This window comes from Solanum pennellii, chromosome 4 (genome assembly GCF_001406875.1).
Source record: "Solanum pennellii chromosome 4, SPENNV200".
Classification (NCBI taxonomy): Eukaryota; Viridiplantae; Streptophyta; class Magnoliopsida; order Solanales; family Solanaceae; genus Solanum; species Solanum pennellii.
In genome coordinates, this window is record NC_028640.1 from 65,487,657 (window position 1) to 65,505,848 (window position 18,192).

At 33.5% G+C, this 18,192-nt stretch overlaps 3 protein-coding genes and 1 non-coding gene across 4 annotated transcripts; 2 read left to right on the forward strand and 2 right to left on the reverse strand.

Moving 5' to 3' along the window:
* The first annotated feature begins 2,178 nt into the window (after positions 1-2,178).
* On the forward strand, positions 2,179-5,394 carry LOC107015613. The gene is made up of 5 exons (XM_015215940.2): positions 2,179-2,384; positions 2,460-2,533; positions 4,274-4,409; positions 4,533-4,847; positions 4,935-5,394. Exons 1-5 carry the CDS (start codon positions 2,250-2,252, stop codon positions 5,205-5,207), a joined length of 933 nt encoding a protein of 310 aa, XP_015071426.1. The 5' UTR covers positions 2,179-2,249; the 3' UTR covers positions 5,208-5,394.
* A 745-nt stretch (positions 5,395-6,139) lies between these two features.
* LOC107018370 (annexin D2-like) lies at positions 6,140-10,031 on the reverse strand. Its single transcript, XM_015218834.2, has 5 exons — positions 9,747-10,031; positions 8,292-8,437; positions 7,864-8,082; positions 6,883-7,095; positions 6,140-6,652 (listed from the first exon to the last, which is right to left on the reverse strand). Exons 1-5 carry the CDS (start codon positions 9,820-9,822, stop codon positions 6,356-6,358), a joined length of 951 nt encoding a protein of 316 aa, XP_015074320.1. The 5' UTR covers positions 9,823-10,031; the 3' UTR covers positions 6,140-6,355.
* A 3,343-nt stretch (positions 10,032-13,374) lies between these two features.
* On the reverse strand, positions 13,375-13,447 carry TRNAR-ACG. The gene has a single exon. It is a non-coding gene; the product is annotated as a tRNA-Arg (tRNA).
* Positions 13,448-13,536: 89 nt separating this feature from the next.
* LOC107018026 lies at positions 13,537-18,192 on the forward strand. Its single transcript, XM_015218366.2, has 8 exons — positions 13,537-13,916; positions 14,489-15,018; positions 15,133-15,205; positions 16,204-16,284; positions 16,371-16,434; positions 17,006-17,093; positions 17,497-17,581; positions 17,807-18,192. The coding sequence occupies exons 1-8, from the start codon at positions 13,725-13,727 to the stop codon at positions 17,888-17,890; spliced, it is 1,197 nt and encodes a 398-aa protein (XP_015073852.1). The 5' UTR covers positions 13,537-13,724; the 3' UTR covers positions 17,891-18,192.

Here is an 18,192-nt window from a genome sequence, read left to right on the forward strand (position 1 = left end):
TTGATGTAAAATATATTTGATTCGCACAAAGTTCAATCTCAAATAAGCTACATATTCATACGGGGATACTGTTATATCTTGGTGATTTATAAAATAGTCAATAGTCTATCATTACTACTTCATCAAATCATGTTGAAATAGCTATTCATGAAGCAATTTGAATACATCTCATTTGAGAAAAATGCATTTTGAAATGTGACAAAATACTCTAGACTTATACGAAGATAATGCAACATGCATAATCCAAGTAAAGTGAGAATTAATAAAAAGAAATAAGACGCAACACACTTCACCAAAACTTTTCTCTTCACATGATTTCAAAAGAATGTTGATATAAACGTGCAATAATTTTGTTCCAATGATAATATAACTTATTTATTCATCAAACCTCAATCAAGTGCAATTTTGGAGAAGATAATGCACGATTAAAATTCAAAACTTCAAGGTTTTGTCACGCCGATTTTTTCCTTAGGGAAAGTTTATACGAATTGTACTGTTTTACCTTTACAAGATTTCGTCCCACCAAATTTTTCTTATTAAGATTTTTAATGAGACCAATTTAAATAGATATTATTAAATATATCTAGTCTTTTTCTTTAAAACACAATTTAATTATCAACCCCTATTATATAACTTTCAAATTAAATGGAAAAAAAGTATTTAGACCTCATTTGTTTGCACTTAATGAAAATCTAAATCTTAATCATTCAGATTCAATCAATTAAGTGTGTGTGATTTTTAAGTCTGAATATGAATGATTCAGATTCAGCCCATTAAGCCCGTTTGTTTCTTTTTCAAAAAATCTCTTAATGGATCTGAAAAGGTCTGAACTGATAAGACCCGTAGGAGAATCATAACAACATCTAGACTTATTTAATAAGTTATAAATTAATATCGGTATCGCGTCCCTCGATCTTTGCATAACTTTAGCTCTCACAACTACAAACTTTCTTCTTTTCTTTTTCAATCAAATATCAATTTTTTCCTCTTGAACGAATAAATTTTCGTAATATTTACAAGTAATTTTTTATATTAATAATTTTCAAATTTTCATAATCTTTACAAGTAATTTTTTATATTAATAATTTTCTTAGAGAGTATTGATGTTTGTCAAGAACAATTATTGCAATAATACTTTAGTGTATTGATGTTGATCAAGATTTTTGAGTGAAAAAATACTATCCATAATTAAAAATAATGACCATGTATACATATTTGATGTTTCTTATTAGAATTTTGAATTAGGCCAATAATTTCACTGAGACTCTTCGATACTCAAACATATTTGTGAGAGAACACTAATATATTCTTGTTGTTGAACTAGTTGACATGATAATAGAGCTCCTAATAATTTTTCATCTCAATCTTTTGTTTCAGCTGGAAAAAAGTTTTGGGAAAAAAAAAACTTACTCATTTCAATTGGAAATTGATGAGAAGATGATTATTACTTTAGAGTTGTGGATTAAAAAAATAGTGCACCCACATTTTGAAAAATATATAAAAAAAAATTAGATGGATTTGGATAGAAAGAGTCATTATACAATACATATGTTGTGAAAAGAGTCATAGCTATCAAAAAAACATAAATAACGGTAGAGGTTCACAAGTTAGTGAATTGAATTAAGGTTATTGAAAAAAATATAGGAATTCTTTAGTTTTTCTAATTAGCTAAAATATATGTTAGGCACTAATAATGTAATACCTTATTTATTATTTTTCAACTAGTATCTATCATACTTATTGAACTGATTGATATTATATTGTGTCTATAAAATATTTGTCATCCGTAATTTTTTTTATGTTATATTGGATGATTATGCTGTTTTTTTAATACGTAACATTTTTTTATTGAAATGAAATTTTTATAATATTTTATTAATATAATATTGATCATATGCATATTTAGTTATTGAAAACAAATAATTTTAATTATTCAAATTTTAGATTTATTGATCACATTTTAATCAGAACCTTTTAATCTTAACGAAAACAAATGAGACGTTAGACTTTATTGCCAAACACCTCTTAATAGAATCATTTATGTCATTTTCTCAATAAATTTTTGTGAGCTGTTACTATGCACGTGCCATACTTTAGCATAACACAAAGGGCCCCACAATCCACAATTTCAAATCTCTAAAAACCAAACTTTGCTCTTTTTATTCAAATTTGAAATGAATTTTGTTTTATAAGATAAAGCAAAGACTTCCCATTTTCAAAAAAAAAAAAACTCTACTCTTTCAGCTAAAATGGAGAGAGCAACACCTGTACGGAAGCCTAACACCTCTGCCGCCGATCTGCTCACCTGGTCTGAAGTTCCGCCGGCGAACAACTCAGCTTCTGCCTCCGGCAATGCATCTCGCTCCGGCGCTCGTTCTCATCAGGTGAATTATATTGTGACGTGTGTTGTTTACTTTTATGATTTGCTAGAGTTTAATTTATATGCTATTATATTGTAGCCTTCTGATGGAATCAGTAAGGTTCTGTTTGGAGGTCAAATTACTGAAGAGGAAGCTGAGAGCTTGAACAAACGGTATGTACTGATCTGAAAAGCTAAATGATTTTTTCATTTGTTTAATTTATCGTCACATTTTGCTTGGAATTTAATCATTTTTTTTATAACTAGTGTGCTTTTCTAAAATGTGATTCATCCTGATGCTTGGATTACAAAGTTCAGATCTTCCCCCGAGTTCTCCTAAATTTTCTATTTTGTTTCTGAAGCTTCTATAATTTCTTAGATCTAGTAATGCAATTTCTTTTTTGGTGTGTTTGGTAGAGAGGAAAATGTTTTCACTTGTTTGCTGGAGTTTGGTAAATACTGTCTAAAGAACATTTATGTATAAAAGGAGGAAAGAAAAGATCTGAGCATATATACTATGACACTGGACCCTTGTCCCAACATAGACATGATCTAAACCCCACTCTGAACCTGACAACCAATCCCAGTCATGATCTGGGACCCGTTGTTGACTCGATAACTAACCCCGACCTGATTCAAATCGAGATTGGAGACAGGATCCTGACCCCATTTGGGTCAAGGTTGCTCTTGACTTGGGATTCCAGGTTGGGGTGGGGTCTCTTGTATGGATCAAGAGTTGGGGTTGGATCCTGAGTGGGGTCAAGTGTTTGGTCTTAGGTTGAGGCCTTAAGTCTTTTTCGGGGTTGGGATCAAGTCTTGGGTTGAGGTCTAGATAGAGTTCTGAAAAATATTTTTCTTACTTTGTATAAACAAGTCATTTTCCTAAAATAGAAGAAAAGTGAATTCGTTTCGAAAACATTTAACAAATTAAACATAAAATTAAATTTTATTAAAATTGAAAAATATTTTCCTTCGTACCAAACACACCCTTAACTTTCTTGTTATAGTCTGTTGCGTTTCCTTGTTGAGCTGCTCTGGCATTTGGATAGCACATCTGAAATCTATTGATGAGTATATCAATTAAAATGGTTTCACTAATAAGTGATGAGAGAAGCATTCTTTTCTATAGATCAATTTCATTTGATTCTGTTTAAGGTTTATAAAGAAACTGTGATTGACATCATTAAAGTGTTAAAATGGAAACATTTCTTGGTGAAAAGTGCACCTTAGACTTATTTTTGTTATAATCATATTGATTATCCTCTTCTTCTTTTTTTATTGAGTTTCTTGAAGCCGGACTGTCATATTTATTATCACTCTCTTCCACATTCCAATTCCAAAACTAAAAATCAGACTTTTTTTCTGATATGTAAGAGTTACATGGCTGCTACTAATATTTTTGGTAGACTGGTAAAAATATGCACCTACTCTGCATTCTGCATATTGGATATCACGATCTCCATGTCCTTTCTTTCGATTCTTTGCTTATCATGATTTAGTATTCAGAGACCTGTGGTGAGGTACTGTTGTGGAGTTCCGACGAATGGAAGTAATCCCATTAATTTAAGAAACTGAAGACATGCTATTTTCTTATATGGTCACCCGAAACATTGCAGCCATTCTAGAAAATTAGCTCTATGCTATATACATTCTTGCTTTTAGACGGGCGCAAATTTAGCTGATTTGAAATGTAGCATGCAAGTTAAGTGAAGCTTCTCTATCAAAAGACTCAGAAAGTTGAGAGCTTCCAATGTTTGGACATGTGGAATACATTTTTGGGGTTTTAACTCGTACTTTTCATTGATATCGAGAGGTTCTAATGTTTGGAAAAGAAAAGAAAGAGTCCAGTGACCTTAATGGTTTTGAAGTAAATGTTATCTGGTCCTTATTCTGCTTGAGACATGCTGTCTCCAGGAAACCATGTTCAGGGTACAAACTGAAGGAGATGAATGGCAGCAAAATCTTTTCTGCTGATGGCGAAGATGATGCATCTGAATCAGGAGCTGTTAATGGTAACTTCAACAACAGGACATCTGTCCGCATTGTTCAGGTACTATTTATTTCATTATACGGTAAAATTATGTTTTACGGGACTTGCTGTGTGAGCATGCTACAAAGTCAGGAAACTAGTAACTGGCAACATGACCGTCTAATGATTTGTAATTCATTGCAGCAAGCTGCAAATGGAATAAGCCAGATATCATTCAGTACTGAAGAAAGGATCTCTCCAAAGAAACCTATCACGCTTACAGAAGTGGCAAAACAGAGAGAGTTGAGCGGAACACTAGAAAGTGATTCAGATAGCAACATGAAGAAGCAGCTTTCAGATGCAAAGAGCAAGGAACTCAGTGGAAATGACATATTTGGCCCTCCCGCAGAAATTCCTCCTAGATCTTTGGCTGCTGCCCGATCCATAGAGTCAAAAGAAAGCAAAGACATGGGTGAACCTGCTCCACGACTTGTACGTACGTCTGTCAAGGTTTCTAATGTGAGTTGAGTACTAGACTTGTTTTCTTATTCTTATTTCTGTCTACAGACTTGTTATGTGTTCTCATGTGGCTGTCCTACTTTGTAGCCTGCTGGTGGTCAAAGCAATATTTTGTTTGGTGATGAACCTGTTGTCAACACAGTAAAGAAAATACATAACCAGAAGTTTGCAGAGTTGACCGGCAACGACATTTTCAAGGGAGATATTCCTCCTGGATCTGCAGAAAAGCCACTGAGCAGAGCAAAGCTGAGAGAAATGAGTGGAAATGATATTTTTTCTGATGGAAAAGTTGAATCCAGAGATTATTTTGGTGGCGTTCGTAAACCACCAGGCGGAGAAAGCAGCATCGCGCTGGTTTAGATAAATGCCATCAGACTGCTGCTATGTTTGACCTGTAGTGTTCCTGCAACATTTCACTTCTAATGTTTCATGGGTTTTAGAATTGAGGGTTGTAGATGATATGTGTTTAACCATGTTGTACGGACAACTTCTAAACTATAATTTACATAAACTTGGAGGATTTGCCTAACATAGTGTTTTTAAGACATTGGTCTTTTATGTTTGTACTAATGTGGCATAGCACATCGCACATAAAACTGGTCACTGTGACTATGGGTGTCTGGGCGAAAATGGTCCTGTTTAGGTGTATAAATGATACGGCAACGCGTCACATTCCAATTAGGAGGTACTAAATGAGATACCAACCAAGAAACATAATCTATTTCTTGAGTTATAAAGAAATAAGATCCGTTCAAGTCTTTCTTCATTAATTCTGTGTTGTAACTAGAGTTAGCTATGTCGGGGTCTTGTCTTCAGTAACAGAGTTTGGAAGGTATTAAGTGTTTAATTCCTAGGTTACAAGCGTTTGTAATCTAAATCTTAGCTATTTGAAGTTAATGGAGTCGTGTTGAAATTCAATGAGACAGGTCGTGATTTTCTCCTCCCTTGAGCAAGCAAAGGTTTTCCTACATAAACTCGTGTTACTTATTTTAAGCTCTTACTTTACGCATAGTTCTTGCTTAGTCAAGGGACTTCATACATTTACTCGTAGTGGACACATATATTTCATTACATGTAGCATATTTTATAATTATGCCACACATTACACTTGACTACAAAAGCAGCTACTTAGCTAGGAATCTCCTTCTCATCAATATGTTCCCATTTGCAGTTAGTTGACTGAATTTGGCTTGAGCAAGAATGAAAGAGCAAAATTTAATGATTGAACAGTAATTGTAAGGGAGAGAGGGAGAGGAAAAGTATGAAAAGCTTGTGTGATTGCGCTCGATCCATAGTTGAAGCTATGCTTATTTAGCAGGCAAAACCAGTAGAAGTCCGAAATGAAAAGTGAAGGCGAAAACAAAACACAACTCAACTCCCGAGTGTTTTTAGTTAATATAACACAAAACCAAACTCTGAGAGTACACACCATACATCATAAAAGCAAATACAAACTTCAGAAAATAAGTAGAGAGTTTTTATTATCTTAAGGTTTCAACACATGTAATTCAAGCATCTCCATGCCCAATCAGAGCCAGAAGCATTTTTTCATAGTCTCCTGAAGTGTCTCCAGCAATTGCACGGTCCAATGTAACACTGTTCCTCCTATGGTACTCTTCTTTGATACGCTCCATGTCAACTTCAGCCCGAGTGGCAACAACTCTAGTAAGATCCCATTCGTCTGTGCCCAGCTTCTTGATAGCCAATCGAAGAACTTTCTCAAAGTGTTTCTCTGGGGTTTTCAAGCATTCTATTGCTGCTCTGAGTAGTTTAAGGTACTCATCGTCATCATCAGCTTCCAGATCCTGCATCATCACACAGTACAATGAATAGTTATATTTGGGATGAGGTGCCAAGTAATAATCAATATGAAGATATAGAAGCAATGATTCAAATGGGCACTTAGTTAAGAGTTGCTTTCTGTAGAATAAACGTGAAATCTTGTATAGAATTTCAAAGACGGAATCGCAAATAGATCCCTTTTAAACAATGGTAACTAACATAATTTCAAGTCTTTCTAATGTTTGAGTTTTACCTTGATGATTTCATGGCCATGGTGATCATTGTAGTGGTTGAACGTAGCACTCAGCTGTGCTTTACTCCTAGTAGAAATGATTCGGATGATCTCCTCGTCATTGTAAGCCTTGTCAGAGATCTTCTCATGCAGTATATTTGCTTCCTTTCTTGCTAATGTCATGTTCACCTCATCTCCTTCATATCTGAATGCAGTTATAAGAGGAACCAAAAGCTGTTCGGGAATTAGTTTAATACAATATGACCAGCTTAACGATGGTGATTGCAAGATTTATTTGTTGCATGTATTCTCAGTATTCACTGGAGACAAAGACAGACAACACAAAAATCTAACTTTAAGGTGCTTATCTAACTATTTACACTGTTATCTCAGACACTATCATCCTTAAACCTTTTATTTTATTTTTTGGACACAGTAAACCGTAACCTCAGTTTCCCCTGGCTCAAGAGCCCAACAACAGTGATCCTTCTCCACTTCGCTCCCTTGGTGAGGTTAACCCCCAACGTTATGGCTGGAGGTGGATGGTCGTAACCGAGACTATCCATCCCTTGTCACCCTTTATCATTCATCTTAAACACCCCAAAGGTGGCAAATAGGCGCAAGTGCAACAGCTTACATGGTAGAAAGAATCATCCTTAAGAAATCACAACAAGCAAAAAGAAAAGTTGATGAGCTTTACTAAGCAAAATGATCTTCTGGTCCTAGAATCACTACACAGTCAAATAATCGCTTCAATGAAAATAAAGAAGCCCCAAGAATTGCCGATACCTAGACTCATGGTGGAGCTTCATTTCATCCAAATTCTCGGCTAGTAATTTCCGAATCGTCTATAGATTTACAGAAAACAACAAAGTGGCAGATTCTTTAGCAAACTTCGGCTGACTATAGGTTTTTCTCTACAGCTGATCTAATGACAAAGTTGACTGGCACTAGAATAACAATGAATTAAATGTGGCACAGTAGATCTTATATGCAAAGTACCTTACGGAAATCCCCACTTGTATGATAAGCAACATCTTCTTCAAGTGATTTCTTGTATCGAGCATGGTAGGCCTGCCTCGCCTTAAAAAGATCATCAGAAGACCTGGTACAAGCAATTTCCATGATAACCCAATTGCTAGCAGTCAGACGTTTGGTAGCCTCATTAACCAAGTAGGCGTCGCGCTCAGCAGGACTCAAAGTCCAGAGAAGCACCACACGCTGCAATATCATGTGAATCAAATTATATATTAGTCAAAGCAATCCTTGGCTAATGTTACCTGTGATTAATAATGTAGATATGGACTAGACAAATCTAAGAAAGTATAAATGAACAAAAAGAAAAACATTCAATACACCACAATGATTGATTAAACGGGGTGTACTCCAACACAATTTGGAACAAGAATGGAAAATTGAGATTAATTAACCTGAAAATCACTTGTCAGTTCAGAATCCAAGTCCTTGAGAAGATCCTCTCCATAAGCAGCAGCATAAGAATCTCGGATTAACTTGCGTTGTGCTGCATTCCTATGAGCCAGAATCTGAATAATAAGTTCCTCATTTGTGCCCCATCCTGCAAACGTTTAACCATGAGTCTTCTGTGGAAAACAAAATTCAGCTTGCGCTTTGCAAGCCCAAACAACAACAGCAAACTCGATGTAGTCCCATAGTCGGGGTCTGAGGAGGAACCTAAACCCTACCTCGTGGAGGTAGATAGGCTGTTTCCAAAACACACACAACAGAGTAACAGGACATTGAAAATTATAGGGAAAGCATAACCTAGAGCATTCAAAAAACAAGAGCAATAACAATAACCAACTAATGTGATAACAGAAGCACGGTAAATAACGAGCAACAAAAATTGCAAGACAGACAACTATGAGAAAATGCTACTACTACTTGTATTACTGGGGAAATAGGTACAATGAAACAAAACTACCACCAAGCTATCCCCCTTGGAAACGAGACAACATTCAACTATTTACTAACCTTCTGCCCTAATCCGTGACCTCCATAACCTTCAATCTAGAATCATATCATTGGAAAACTGAAGTTGCGTCATGTTTTGTCTAATCACCCCTCCCAACACTTTTTTGGTTTTCCTCTACGTCTCCTAAAACTCACTACGGCCAACCTCTAACATTTCTCCCTAGGTCGCTGTGCACCTCCTCTTTACATATCATGTCTAAACCATCTCAGTCTCACTTCCCTCATCTTGTCCATCACGGAAGCCACTCCCACTTTATGTTGGATATCTTCATTCTTAATCTTTCTCTCTCCTACATATCCACATCCACCTCAGCGTCCTCATTTTCGCCACCTCATATCTTTTGACATGAGAATTTTAACTAACCAACACTCCACTCGCCCCATACATCATAATCAGCCTAACCACCACGGAGAAATCAAAATAAGCAATGTCTAACAAAAAACCTCTTTTAACCAACCAAATAATTGGAGTTAATCATTTTTGTCAACAAATTAATAATCTAGACCAATCATATGTTTGGGAAATGCCTACACAGAATCATAAAGAAAAATGTCTTCTACATATGCCTACAGTCGAAGATCACTAATTTCCTCCAACTATGAATCAAATAAAAAATCACACAGCATTTTACCTTACCGAGGCGGATTCAAGATTTAGAGTCAGTAGATGGTCTATGTTACATTTCGAAACAATTTTGAATAGATCATTCAGATCACAAGAACCCCATCAAGAACTAAAACTAAACTAAACTAAGAAAAAACAGTAAGGAAAAGTAAAAATCAACTGATCATTCAAGAAAATAGCAAATGCAAATATAAAAAAGAAATCTTGCACTAAAATCAGGCATACAAAATCCAACCAAAGGGGATCTGGAAAAAAAAATAGGTGAAACCTTTAAAAGCTTTTTTGAGTTGCTCAGCATCTTCATAAGGATCTGGAACTGATGCTGGAACTTTAAGACTAGACATTTTTTTTCCTTTCTTGAGAATGTGCTGTGTGTTCTTGAATTATTTATGAGTCAAAACTATAGTATATGTACAATTTCAAGAATATACGTGGGAACATAAAAAGTGGATTCAGACATTTTTGGCCATCGCAAAAGTCATTGGGATACACGATTTTATTATTTTTGTAACGTAACATGACTTTTATGACTACACCATTGTAACGCCACTGCCTGCCATGTACCCAAATTTTGGCTTGTAGTGGCGGAGAGTATTAGGACTTGGGAGGATTAGGTAACCTGTAACCTCACCAACTATATATTGTCACGCCGTTCATCTTTACTTGTCTATTATATTTTAAAAAAAATAATTTTTAGTAATATTTTTTAAGTTTACAGAAATAAAAAATAAATTATTATTTTAGATTAATTTTATCTTTACTATTCAATATCTAATATATTTTTAAAATTATTAAATTAAATATTCAAAGGGCCGATTATAGTAAAATTTTATTAAATTAATATAGTTGAGACCGTGAAGTAATATTATTATAGAGAAGTATATTTAATCGATAAATTAATATTTATTAATTAAAAAAATGTTTTGAGGTTCATGTTCATGAGGTTCCGAGTTTAGAGGAAATGTGGATATCAAAAATCAATGTTGACGATGAAACAATACTTTTGAAACCAGTTACGCGTAAGACAATACTTATCAAATCTTGAACTTATTTGCAATTTTATGGTGCAGTTCGAAATGACAATATAAATTTTAAGATACAATAAGAAAAGTTAGAGATGTGTTTCGACTAGATTTAAATTTTAACATAAAATAAACAAAAATATTCAAATTATATTTCACTAAATTGTCATTGATATATTTTTGTAATTTTAAAGAATTATTAATTTATAATATTATGGAATCATATATTTAATAAGGGTCTTCTGAAATTATATTATTTTATTAAGACTAGTAACTTTTTTCATTAGTCCACATTAAAATCAAAAAGAAATATTATCTTAAAAAAATTACTAATTTTTCAATAATAATTTAACGAGGTTTTTTCTATTTATTTTCTCTTATTGTGTTTGTGTCACGTTTATAAATAATAACTATTGATGGATAAAGGGTGTAAATAATATTTTCCTAATCTTTCTTCCAGAAACATAAATAAGGTATACATATATATATATATCTTTTATGTTTGGTAAAGTTTCATTTAATAATTTTGTTTATTATTTTATATATTATTTTGCAGAATTAGAAAAAAAAAGTAACAATAATACTTTTTTTATAAGATCACAAAAAAAAAAAACAGTTAAAGATTACATTCCTTCAAAAAAATTATAATATTTTGAAAAATTGGATATGAACATATTAATTTAATAAAAATAAATTTAATTTATTTTTTTATAATAGATGTTTAAATTAGTTTCGCTCTATAAAATAATTTTAATATAAAAGTAAATTAATATTTGCCCTTAATCGTAATTTGATTCTTAAAATTTTTTTAAAAAAAGATTAATCAAACATAATATATTTATTTAAAGGGAAACTTACGTAAATGTACTATAATAAAAAAATATTTACCATTTATAGCAATAATATTTTTTTTCACTTGATCACTTTTAATTCATTTATAATACAAATTTAATACATATTACAAAGAATAATTTATTATTCACATATAATACAAGTTTTAATGATAGATAATACATTTATCACACATTTTAATTCACTTATAAACAATGTGACAAATTCTTACCAAAAAACATTATATATTTCAAAAAATAATTATAATTCATATATATGCCATACATAATTCACTTTTAATTCATATTGCAGAGCTAACATAGTATTGCTATAAATGGTAATAAATAAAAATTTGCTAAAATCAGTAATTATTTATTAAAATATACTAATTCATGCAATTTTCCCTTATTTAAAATACTTTTCAAATAATTAACCCAACAAATATTGTTTTTTTTCAAAACATTTTTTCTGAAAAACTACTTTTAAAAAATGTTTCGGAATATAAGCCCTTTTTAGCAGTTTTAACCCTTCGTTACTCTTGCATTATCTCTCCCTCATTTTTTAAACAATAATTTAATGTATATTAAATGCGGTATTTATTTGGAATATAAATGCTTCAGTTTGTTTTTCTTTTTGGTATATATTGACCAAACAAGAACTAATGATTACACAATTGAAGTGTTTTTCCAATAATTTTGGTTCACTTTTAATAGTATTTGGTCTTCTAGCCTTTTCTGATCTTTTATTTTTTTGATGTCTTTTAACATTTTTTTTATAAAAATTAAATTCTTTATTTTTCTCATTCTGTATCGCTTAATTAACACTTTACAAAATAAAATTTTTTATTTATCTCAAAATAAAGTTTAAGTGTCAAAATATTTTCTTCTATGATATTTTTCGTTGATCAAAAATCGTTCAAAAACGTAATTTTCTTAAGAATATGAATTCAATAATATCGGTATTGCTATATGTATCTTTAACTTGTATAGAAAGAGTAATAGTTAGATAGGGATGATATGTTAAACTTGGGGCTGATTGACTAAGTTGGCTGGGATTTTATTTTGTAAAGCTCTTTGGTAAATAAATATTTTAATTTACCAAAAAAAAAATTGTATAGAAAGTTACATTGAGCCTTTGAATGTAAATTAGATCTTTTTTAAAGATATATTTACCGATAATAGAATAAACTTGCATGTCAAATTTTAAACAATGAACCTCTATTCAATCTTCATCAAGATTTTGTTCTAGAAATTTTAAGGCTATATTTTCTTAATTCTACATAATTTCTATCCTAAAAATTTTGTTCATAAATACATACATGAAAAAGACAAAAACAATTACCTTGGTGTTTTGGAATGAAAATTCGATTTTTCCTCCTCTCCCTTTTTAACTTTTTCTCTTCTTTTTTTTCATTATCCGCATAACTTTTTCCTGCGCATAACAATATTTATTTAACATCAAAACATAGAATACTAGATAAACACATGATAAGTCTGGTGTCATAACTAGCTCATAGTCACTTTCTTAATATGTCGAAGTACCTCAAACGAAACCATAATTTCAAAATTTTTCTATCTTTTCAAACCTCATAAAACCCTTAACAAGTGATACTTTCAACAAAATCTTTTCTCCAATTATCCATCTTTAATCTGTGGAGGATCCATCTACCTAAACCTCTTGAACATTTTTACTCCTTATGGCTAATTATAGGCCTAACAACCGAGGCATAACAATGACTAAAAAAGAAATACTCCCAAGTCAGTCCATAGAACATCTAATTTGTTTATATCTATTTTTCCAAACAAATTTTGTGGGTACATATATTATTTCGAATATGAAAAAAATTTGATTGTGAGCGCCACTCCAAATGAGCCCTGTAATATGCGATTCTAATATGGAAGCACCTGATATTTTACATCAGATGAGAAATAAAAAAATAACTTAAAATGAAATACAAACGTACAATTTGAATATGCAAGTACTAGGAACCGATGGAAATATAAAAACACATTTAAAATGAAAAAAAAAAAGCAACATCAACAACGACTTCACTGGGGATCGAACCCAGAATCTCTGGTTTCGTAGACCAGCGCCTTATCCATTGGGCCATGAAGTCTTTACGTTTGAACCTGTTTATAATTTATTAATAAATCATTTGATTTTTATTTTGCAGAATTTGATGATTATCCATGTCTAACGACTGTCCCTTCCAACACACTCCTTTTCTACTTTCTCCTAATATTCCACCCACTTTCCTTTTCCTTTTCCTATTTAGGTATATTCTCAACTCTTTTTCGCCATTAATGGCGTATTAGAGCATCACAAACTCCAAAAAAGTAGTGGAATTTGTTGTTGTCATAAAGGAGAATACTACTTATAGCTTTTTAGAAGTAATGGGTAGTGAAAACCAACAGCAATTTCAAGAGAATCTTCTTCATAATCATAATCATCAGGAGCAGCAGCAGCAGCAGAGGAAGAACCGTTCTTTAAGGAGTAAAGCTGCGCACTTTGTATCTGATGTTGCTACTGTTATTCTTAACCCCATATCTGATAAACCCTTAAAGCCCAGACCACCACCTTTGCCTGTAAGTTTTGGGGGTTCTTGATAATTGAAATATGTATATGTTTTGTTATTCTAAATAAATATTTGATCTTGTTGGGGTTTGTAGTATGATTTTCTGATGATAATTTCAGCTTTTGAATACCCAATTTGGAATTGATCAGAAATGAGGGTTTAGGTTGACTATTATAGTGTAGCCTATGAGCATATAATCTGTGATCTTTAGCTGAACTTGGTAAGTTGTCAATTTTTGTCTAACGTAGTTTCTAGCTAGGCCTCCCAACTTTGTATGTTTTTGTTGATTTTCGAGGGAGTCAATTCAGGTCAAATCCTAGCTTGCTTGTCTCCCTTGATTTTTCCACAATAAGGTAATTGTTGGGTCGTCTAGTCTTGGAGGAAGAACAAGATATGAATAGGATTGCAGCATCATAAGCACTTCTTAGTATTCACTGCCCCTTTTACTGAAGATGCAGTGTGGATAACATCCTTAATGTTGGGGCATTTGATATACATTATACTCTGAAAGCAAAGCAGAAGAGAGGTTCTGTTATATTCCCTACAGATTGTATGTTAATAGTTTTTCTTATATTTCTTTAGGAAGATGGATCTGATTCTGACGGAAGTAAGCACGAGTCAAATGCAGAAGGAGATGCCACGGATTTAGTTGACGGTCCTGATACATCTTCTTTCTCAGCGTTCCTATATTCACTGTTGTCGACCACAGGATCCGAGAGTAAGCCTAACACTATTGGAAAATATGATAAGCAAGATGATCGTGATGAGTCAATACCTGAACTTACAATGAGGGAACCTAGCAGAAGAAAAGGTATACTTTCCAGGGGTAAACATTCCCTCGGCAGAGCTCTTCACCAAGTTGCTAGACTAGGCGGCTTTAGGAATCAGGGTTCGGCAAAGGGCAGCTCTGAAATGGTGTTTGATGATGGAAGTAATTCTAAAGTTTCCGGAGATAATCAAATACCTTTGGAAGATATGAATAAGAAACCTCTTCTGAACAATCTTCCAGGAACTTCTGAGCCTTCAGTTCTCCTCACTGAGAAGGCGCGAATTTCTCTTTATGCTGCACTGCCTGTGCTTGTGCAGGACAGGAAGTGGGTCTTGTTATACAGGCAGGGATCCTGAGTTTTATTAAATTTGAATGCTCTCTGAGCAGCTCTATGCTTATTTTCTCTCCTATTTCCAATTTTATAGTGGATTCTAACTTCTCAATTCTGTTTTGCCAGTACATGGAAGAATGGAATATCACTCTCGACTTTATACAGGAGAAGCCTACTCTGGCCTGGCATCAGTCTGCTGGTAATTAACTGAAGACTTGTAAAGAGATATGCATTGCTCATTAAGAATTATGTAACAGGAGTTCCACATTGAAGAGCTGTTTTAATTTACATTTTGAACAATTCTTTGATTGCTTATGGTCTAGATGAATAAGAACTATTATTTTGTTGTCTGTATGTGTGTGTATATCACTTCCTGAAGAAACCACCAGATAATCTCCTTCACTTTTATCAGTATCTGTTGAACTTAAAAAAGAGTAGAATCCCTGTGCTTTGTTGTATGTGGAATAAGACCCAGCTGTTTTAATATATGTTCAAATACTTCAGAGTTTTGCTATCTTTTGATGCCCTAACTTATTAGTGTTGCTGTTGCAGTCCAAATCATATTTTCAGAAACCGAGTATAGGTCAGCTATATTATATACCTCTTACTAAAAAGACAATTTGTCATCGTTTCATAACAGATCTAACCAATGCTTCTCTTGGCTGATAAACTCATTGTATAGTAATTTGTTCCTTCTGATATTTCTGGAACTAAGTTTTCTGGGTTTGGTATTTCCTTTCTGCCCTTGTTTTTGATATGCGTTTCTTGAACCGAGTGTCTATGGAAACAGCCTTTCTATCTTCACTAGGTAGGGGCAAGGCTGCATACAATGTACCCACCACCCTCCCCACACTAGGTATGTTGTTCTCGTAAGATTCCTGGCTTCGTTATGATTTGAGAAAGTAAATGATAGATCTTGAGATGGAAATGCCTCTGAAATTTGATGCGAGGCATTGATAAAGTCAAAGTATTGTCACTTTCGATTTTGATTTCTTGCTGGTTGCTCTTTTTGTATGAGTCCAAGTGCTCTATCTCTATGCATTATTGAAGTTAAAAGCATTGGTGTCGGTGTCTGGTGTCTTTTGTTTTTTTATCAATGTGAGTGGTGGACAGTCATTAAGACTTAGAGACTTGCAGATTATTTGATCTGGCATGAGACTCTAGTTGTGTTTCTCTCATATTGTCCAAATCTTATAGGTTGTGGGGGACCATAATGGTGCTGTGTTTGGTGGGCTAGTTGATGCACCTTTAAAGCCAACAACGAAGAGAAGATATCAGGTGATTCTGAGCAGAATACTTAAAACATGTCACCTCTGCCTTTGAGTTTCCATTTGTCATCTTGATTTGATTTTGGTATTTAACAGGGTACAAACAATTCATTTGTTTTCTCAAATGTATCTGGCCAACCTGTCATATTTCGTCCCACAGGTATCTCTCTTGTCCTTGAACTTCTACCAGACGTTTAAAGTTTGTAGAACAAATTTCCATTCTTTGTTTTTTCTGCTGTCGCTAACAAATTTATTTTTTAATACATGGGGACGGGAGTGGTCTGGTTCAGCATGTCCATATCCTCTTCTATTTGTGGTATTGATGGTCAGGAAGAGAATTAAAACAGTGGTCCTCTTATGGGAAATCTTGGGTTCGAAACATTTTTAATACGTTGTTTACCTGTTGTTTACCTGATTTACTGTCATCTTATGATGATGAAAATTTTAGCTGGTGATAGTAGTATAACCAATACAAACTTTGAAAAATAGATTTCGTGGTGGATACCAAAGATATAATGATCAAGAATTTATTGTTTTCCAGAAATTAGTCATTTATTCTCTCTGAAATCACTATTATTCCAATCCCGGCATGATTGTTGACTGTTTCTGCTTCTGACTTTGATTTTTCGGTTCCTTTTGCCTTTTATGATAATGTTTTCCATAAGCCTTGGAACTGTTTAGAACTCAAATCAATTACTTGTGACGTGACATTGACACTGTCGCCTATGTAGGTGTCAATCGCTATTTTACTGTCTGTTCCACGGAGTATTTAGCTTTGGGAGGCGGTGGCCATTTTGCTCTCTACTTAGACGGGGATCTGTAAGATTTCTTTCCCCTTCATTATGATCCTTTTATCATTGCTTTATATGTGTATGCTTTTGACTGCTTCCTTCCTAGTATCATAATGTCCTCCAATAAAAGGAGAAATAAGAGGAAAATCAGATGCCACACACCGCCTTGGGGGTTACCTTTTTCCTGTCCCATTTTTGGTTGCCATGACAGGATTTTAAAAAGATCTTCTTAATCTCAAGTTCACAGCTATCATCATCGTCATCATGAATATCACCTTTTAATATATTTTCTGTAGAATCAGATCTTATGATTCCAATTTATTGCCTCTATTGCCCATAGATTAAAAAACAAGGGGAAATCAAATTCTATTGAGTATGTTAAAGATATCTTTGACTCGGATAAATTAGCTCAACAAACTTCACTTTTCCAGGCTAACAGGTTCAAGTGCAACATCAGAAACTTATGGAAATTCTTGTTTGGCACATACTGAAGACTTTGAAGTTAAGGAAGTTGAGGTAGTCTCGCAACTGCATCTCTGTATGTGTTCGCACGCATGCACGTTTTGTGGTCTGCCTTGTCTGTCTCTTCACTCTCTCTATATATTATAGTTACATGTGTGTATCTGTCAGGGCAGTTTGTTTGAACTTAGCTCTATGAAATTTACCTTTCAAGGGTGCAATATGCATTTAACATGAGAAATTAATTTTTAATGTGATATCCATTTATCATATCACATGCAGTTATGGGGCTTTGTATATGCTTCCAAGTATGAAGAGATGGTTTCGATTTTGCGAACAGAGACACCTGGAATTTGCCGCTGGTAAACACAGTGTTAAAGATGCTTGCCTTCCAGTCTAAATGATTGTTTCTGTTTGGTGCCCATGGTTGCGCATAGCACCACATGGAATGCAGGATAGGTTTTGTACATATGTTTTCACATGTTCAGCAACAATTTTACACTTGTATATGTGTGTTTCTTTACATGTACAGTGAACCATCTTGATAAAATTCTCTTTGCTTCGGTAAATGAGAATGAACGTGAGAGCTAAATGAAAATATTCATTAAACTGTTCTCCAGAAACTGATGCTTAACATGCTCTGATGCTGCTAATGATTACTTTTTTTC

Bases quoted from the DNA above. Each gene is read 5' to 3' on its own strand.
- LOC107015613 (XM_015215940.2), top strand. From the start codon at position 2,250: ATGGAGAGAGCAACACCTGTACGGAAGCCTAACACCTCTGCCGCCGAT. The intron at 2,385-2,459 runs GTGAATTATATT...ATTATATTGTAG, and splicing joins CCGGCGCTCGTTCTCATCAG to CCTTCTGATGGAATCAGTAA. The intron at 2,534-4,273 runs GTATGTACTGAT...TGCTGTCTCCAG, and splicing joins GCTGAGAGCTTGAACAAACG to GAAACCATGTTCAGGGTACA.
- LOC107018370 (XM_015218834.2), bottom strand. From the start codon at position 9,822: ATGTCTAGTCTTAAAGTTCCAGCATCAGTTCCAGATCCTTATGAAGAT. The intron at 8,438-9,746 runs GTTTCACCTATT...AAACGTTTGCAG, and splicing joins ACTCAAAAAAGCTTTTAAAG to GATGGGGCACAAATGAGGAA. The intron at 7,096-7,863 runs GTACTTTGCATA...ATTCCCGAACAG, and splicing joins CAAGTGGGGATTTCCGTAAG to CTTTTGGTTCCTCTTATAAC.
- LOC107018026 (XM_015218366.2), top strand. From the start codon at position 13,725: ATGGGTAGTGAAAACCAACAGCAATTTCAAGAGAATCTTCTTCATAAT. The intron at 15,019-15,132 runs GCAGGGATCCTG...CTGTTTTGCCAG, and splicing joins AAGTGGGTCTTGTTATACAG to TACATGGAAGAATGGAATAT. The intron at 17,582-17,806 runs GTAGTCTCGCAA...TATCACATGCAG, and splicing joins TTGAAGTTAAGGAAGTTGAG to TTATGGGGCTTTGTATATGC.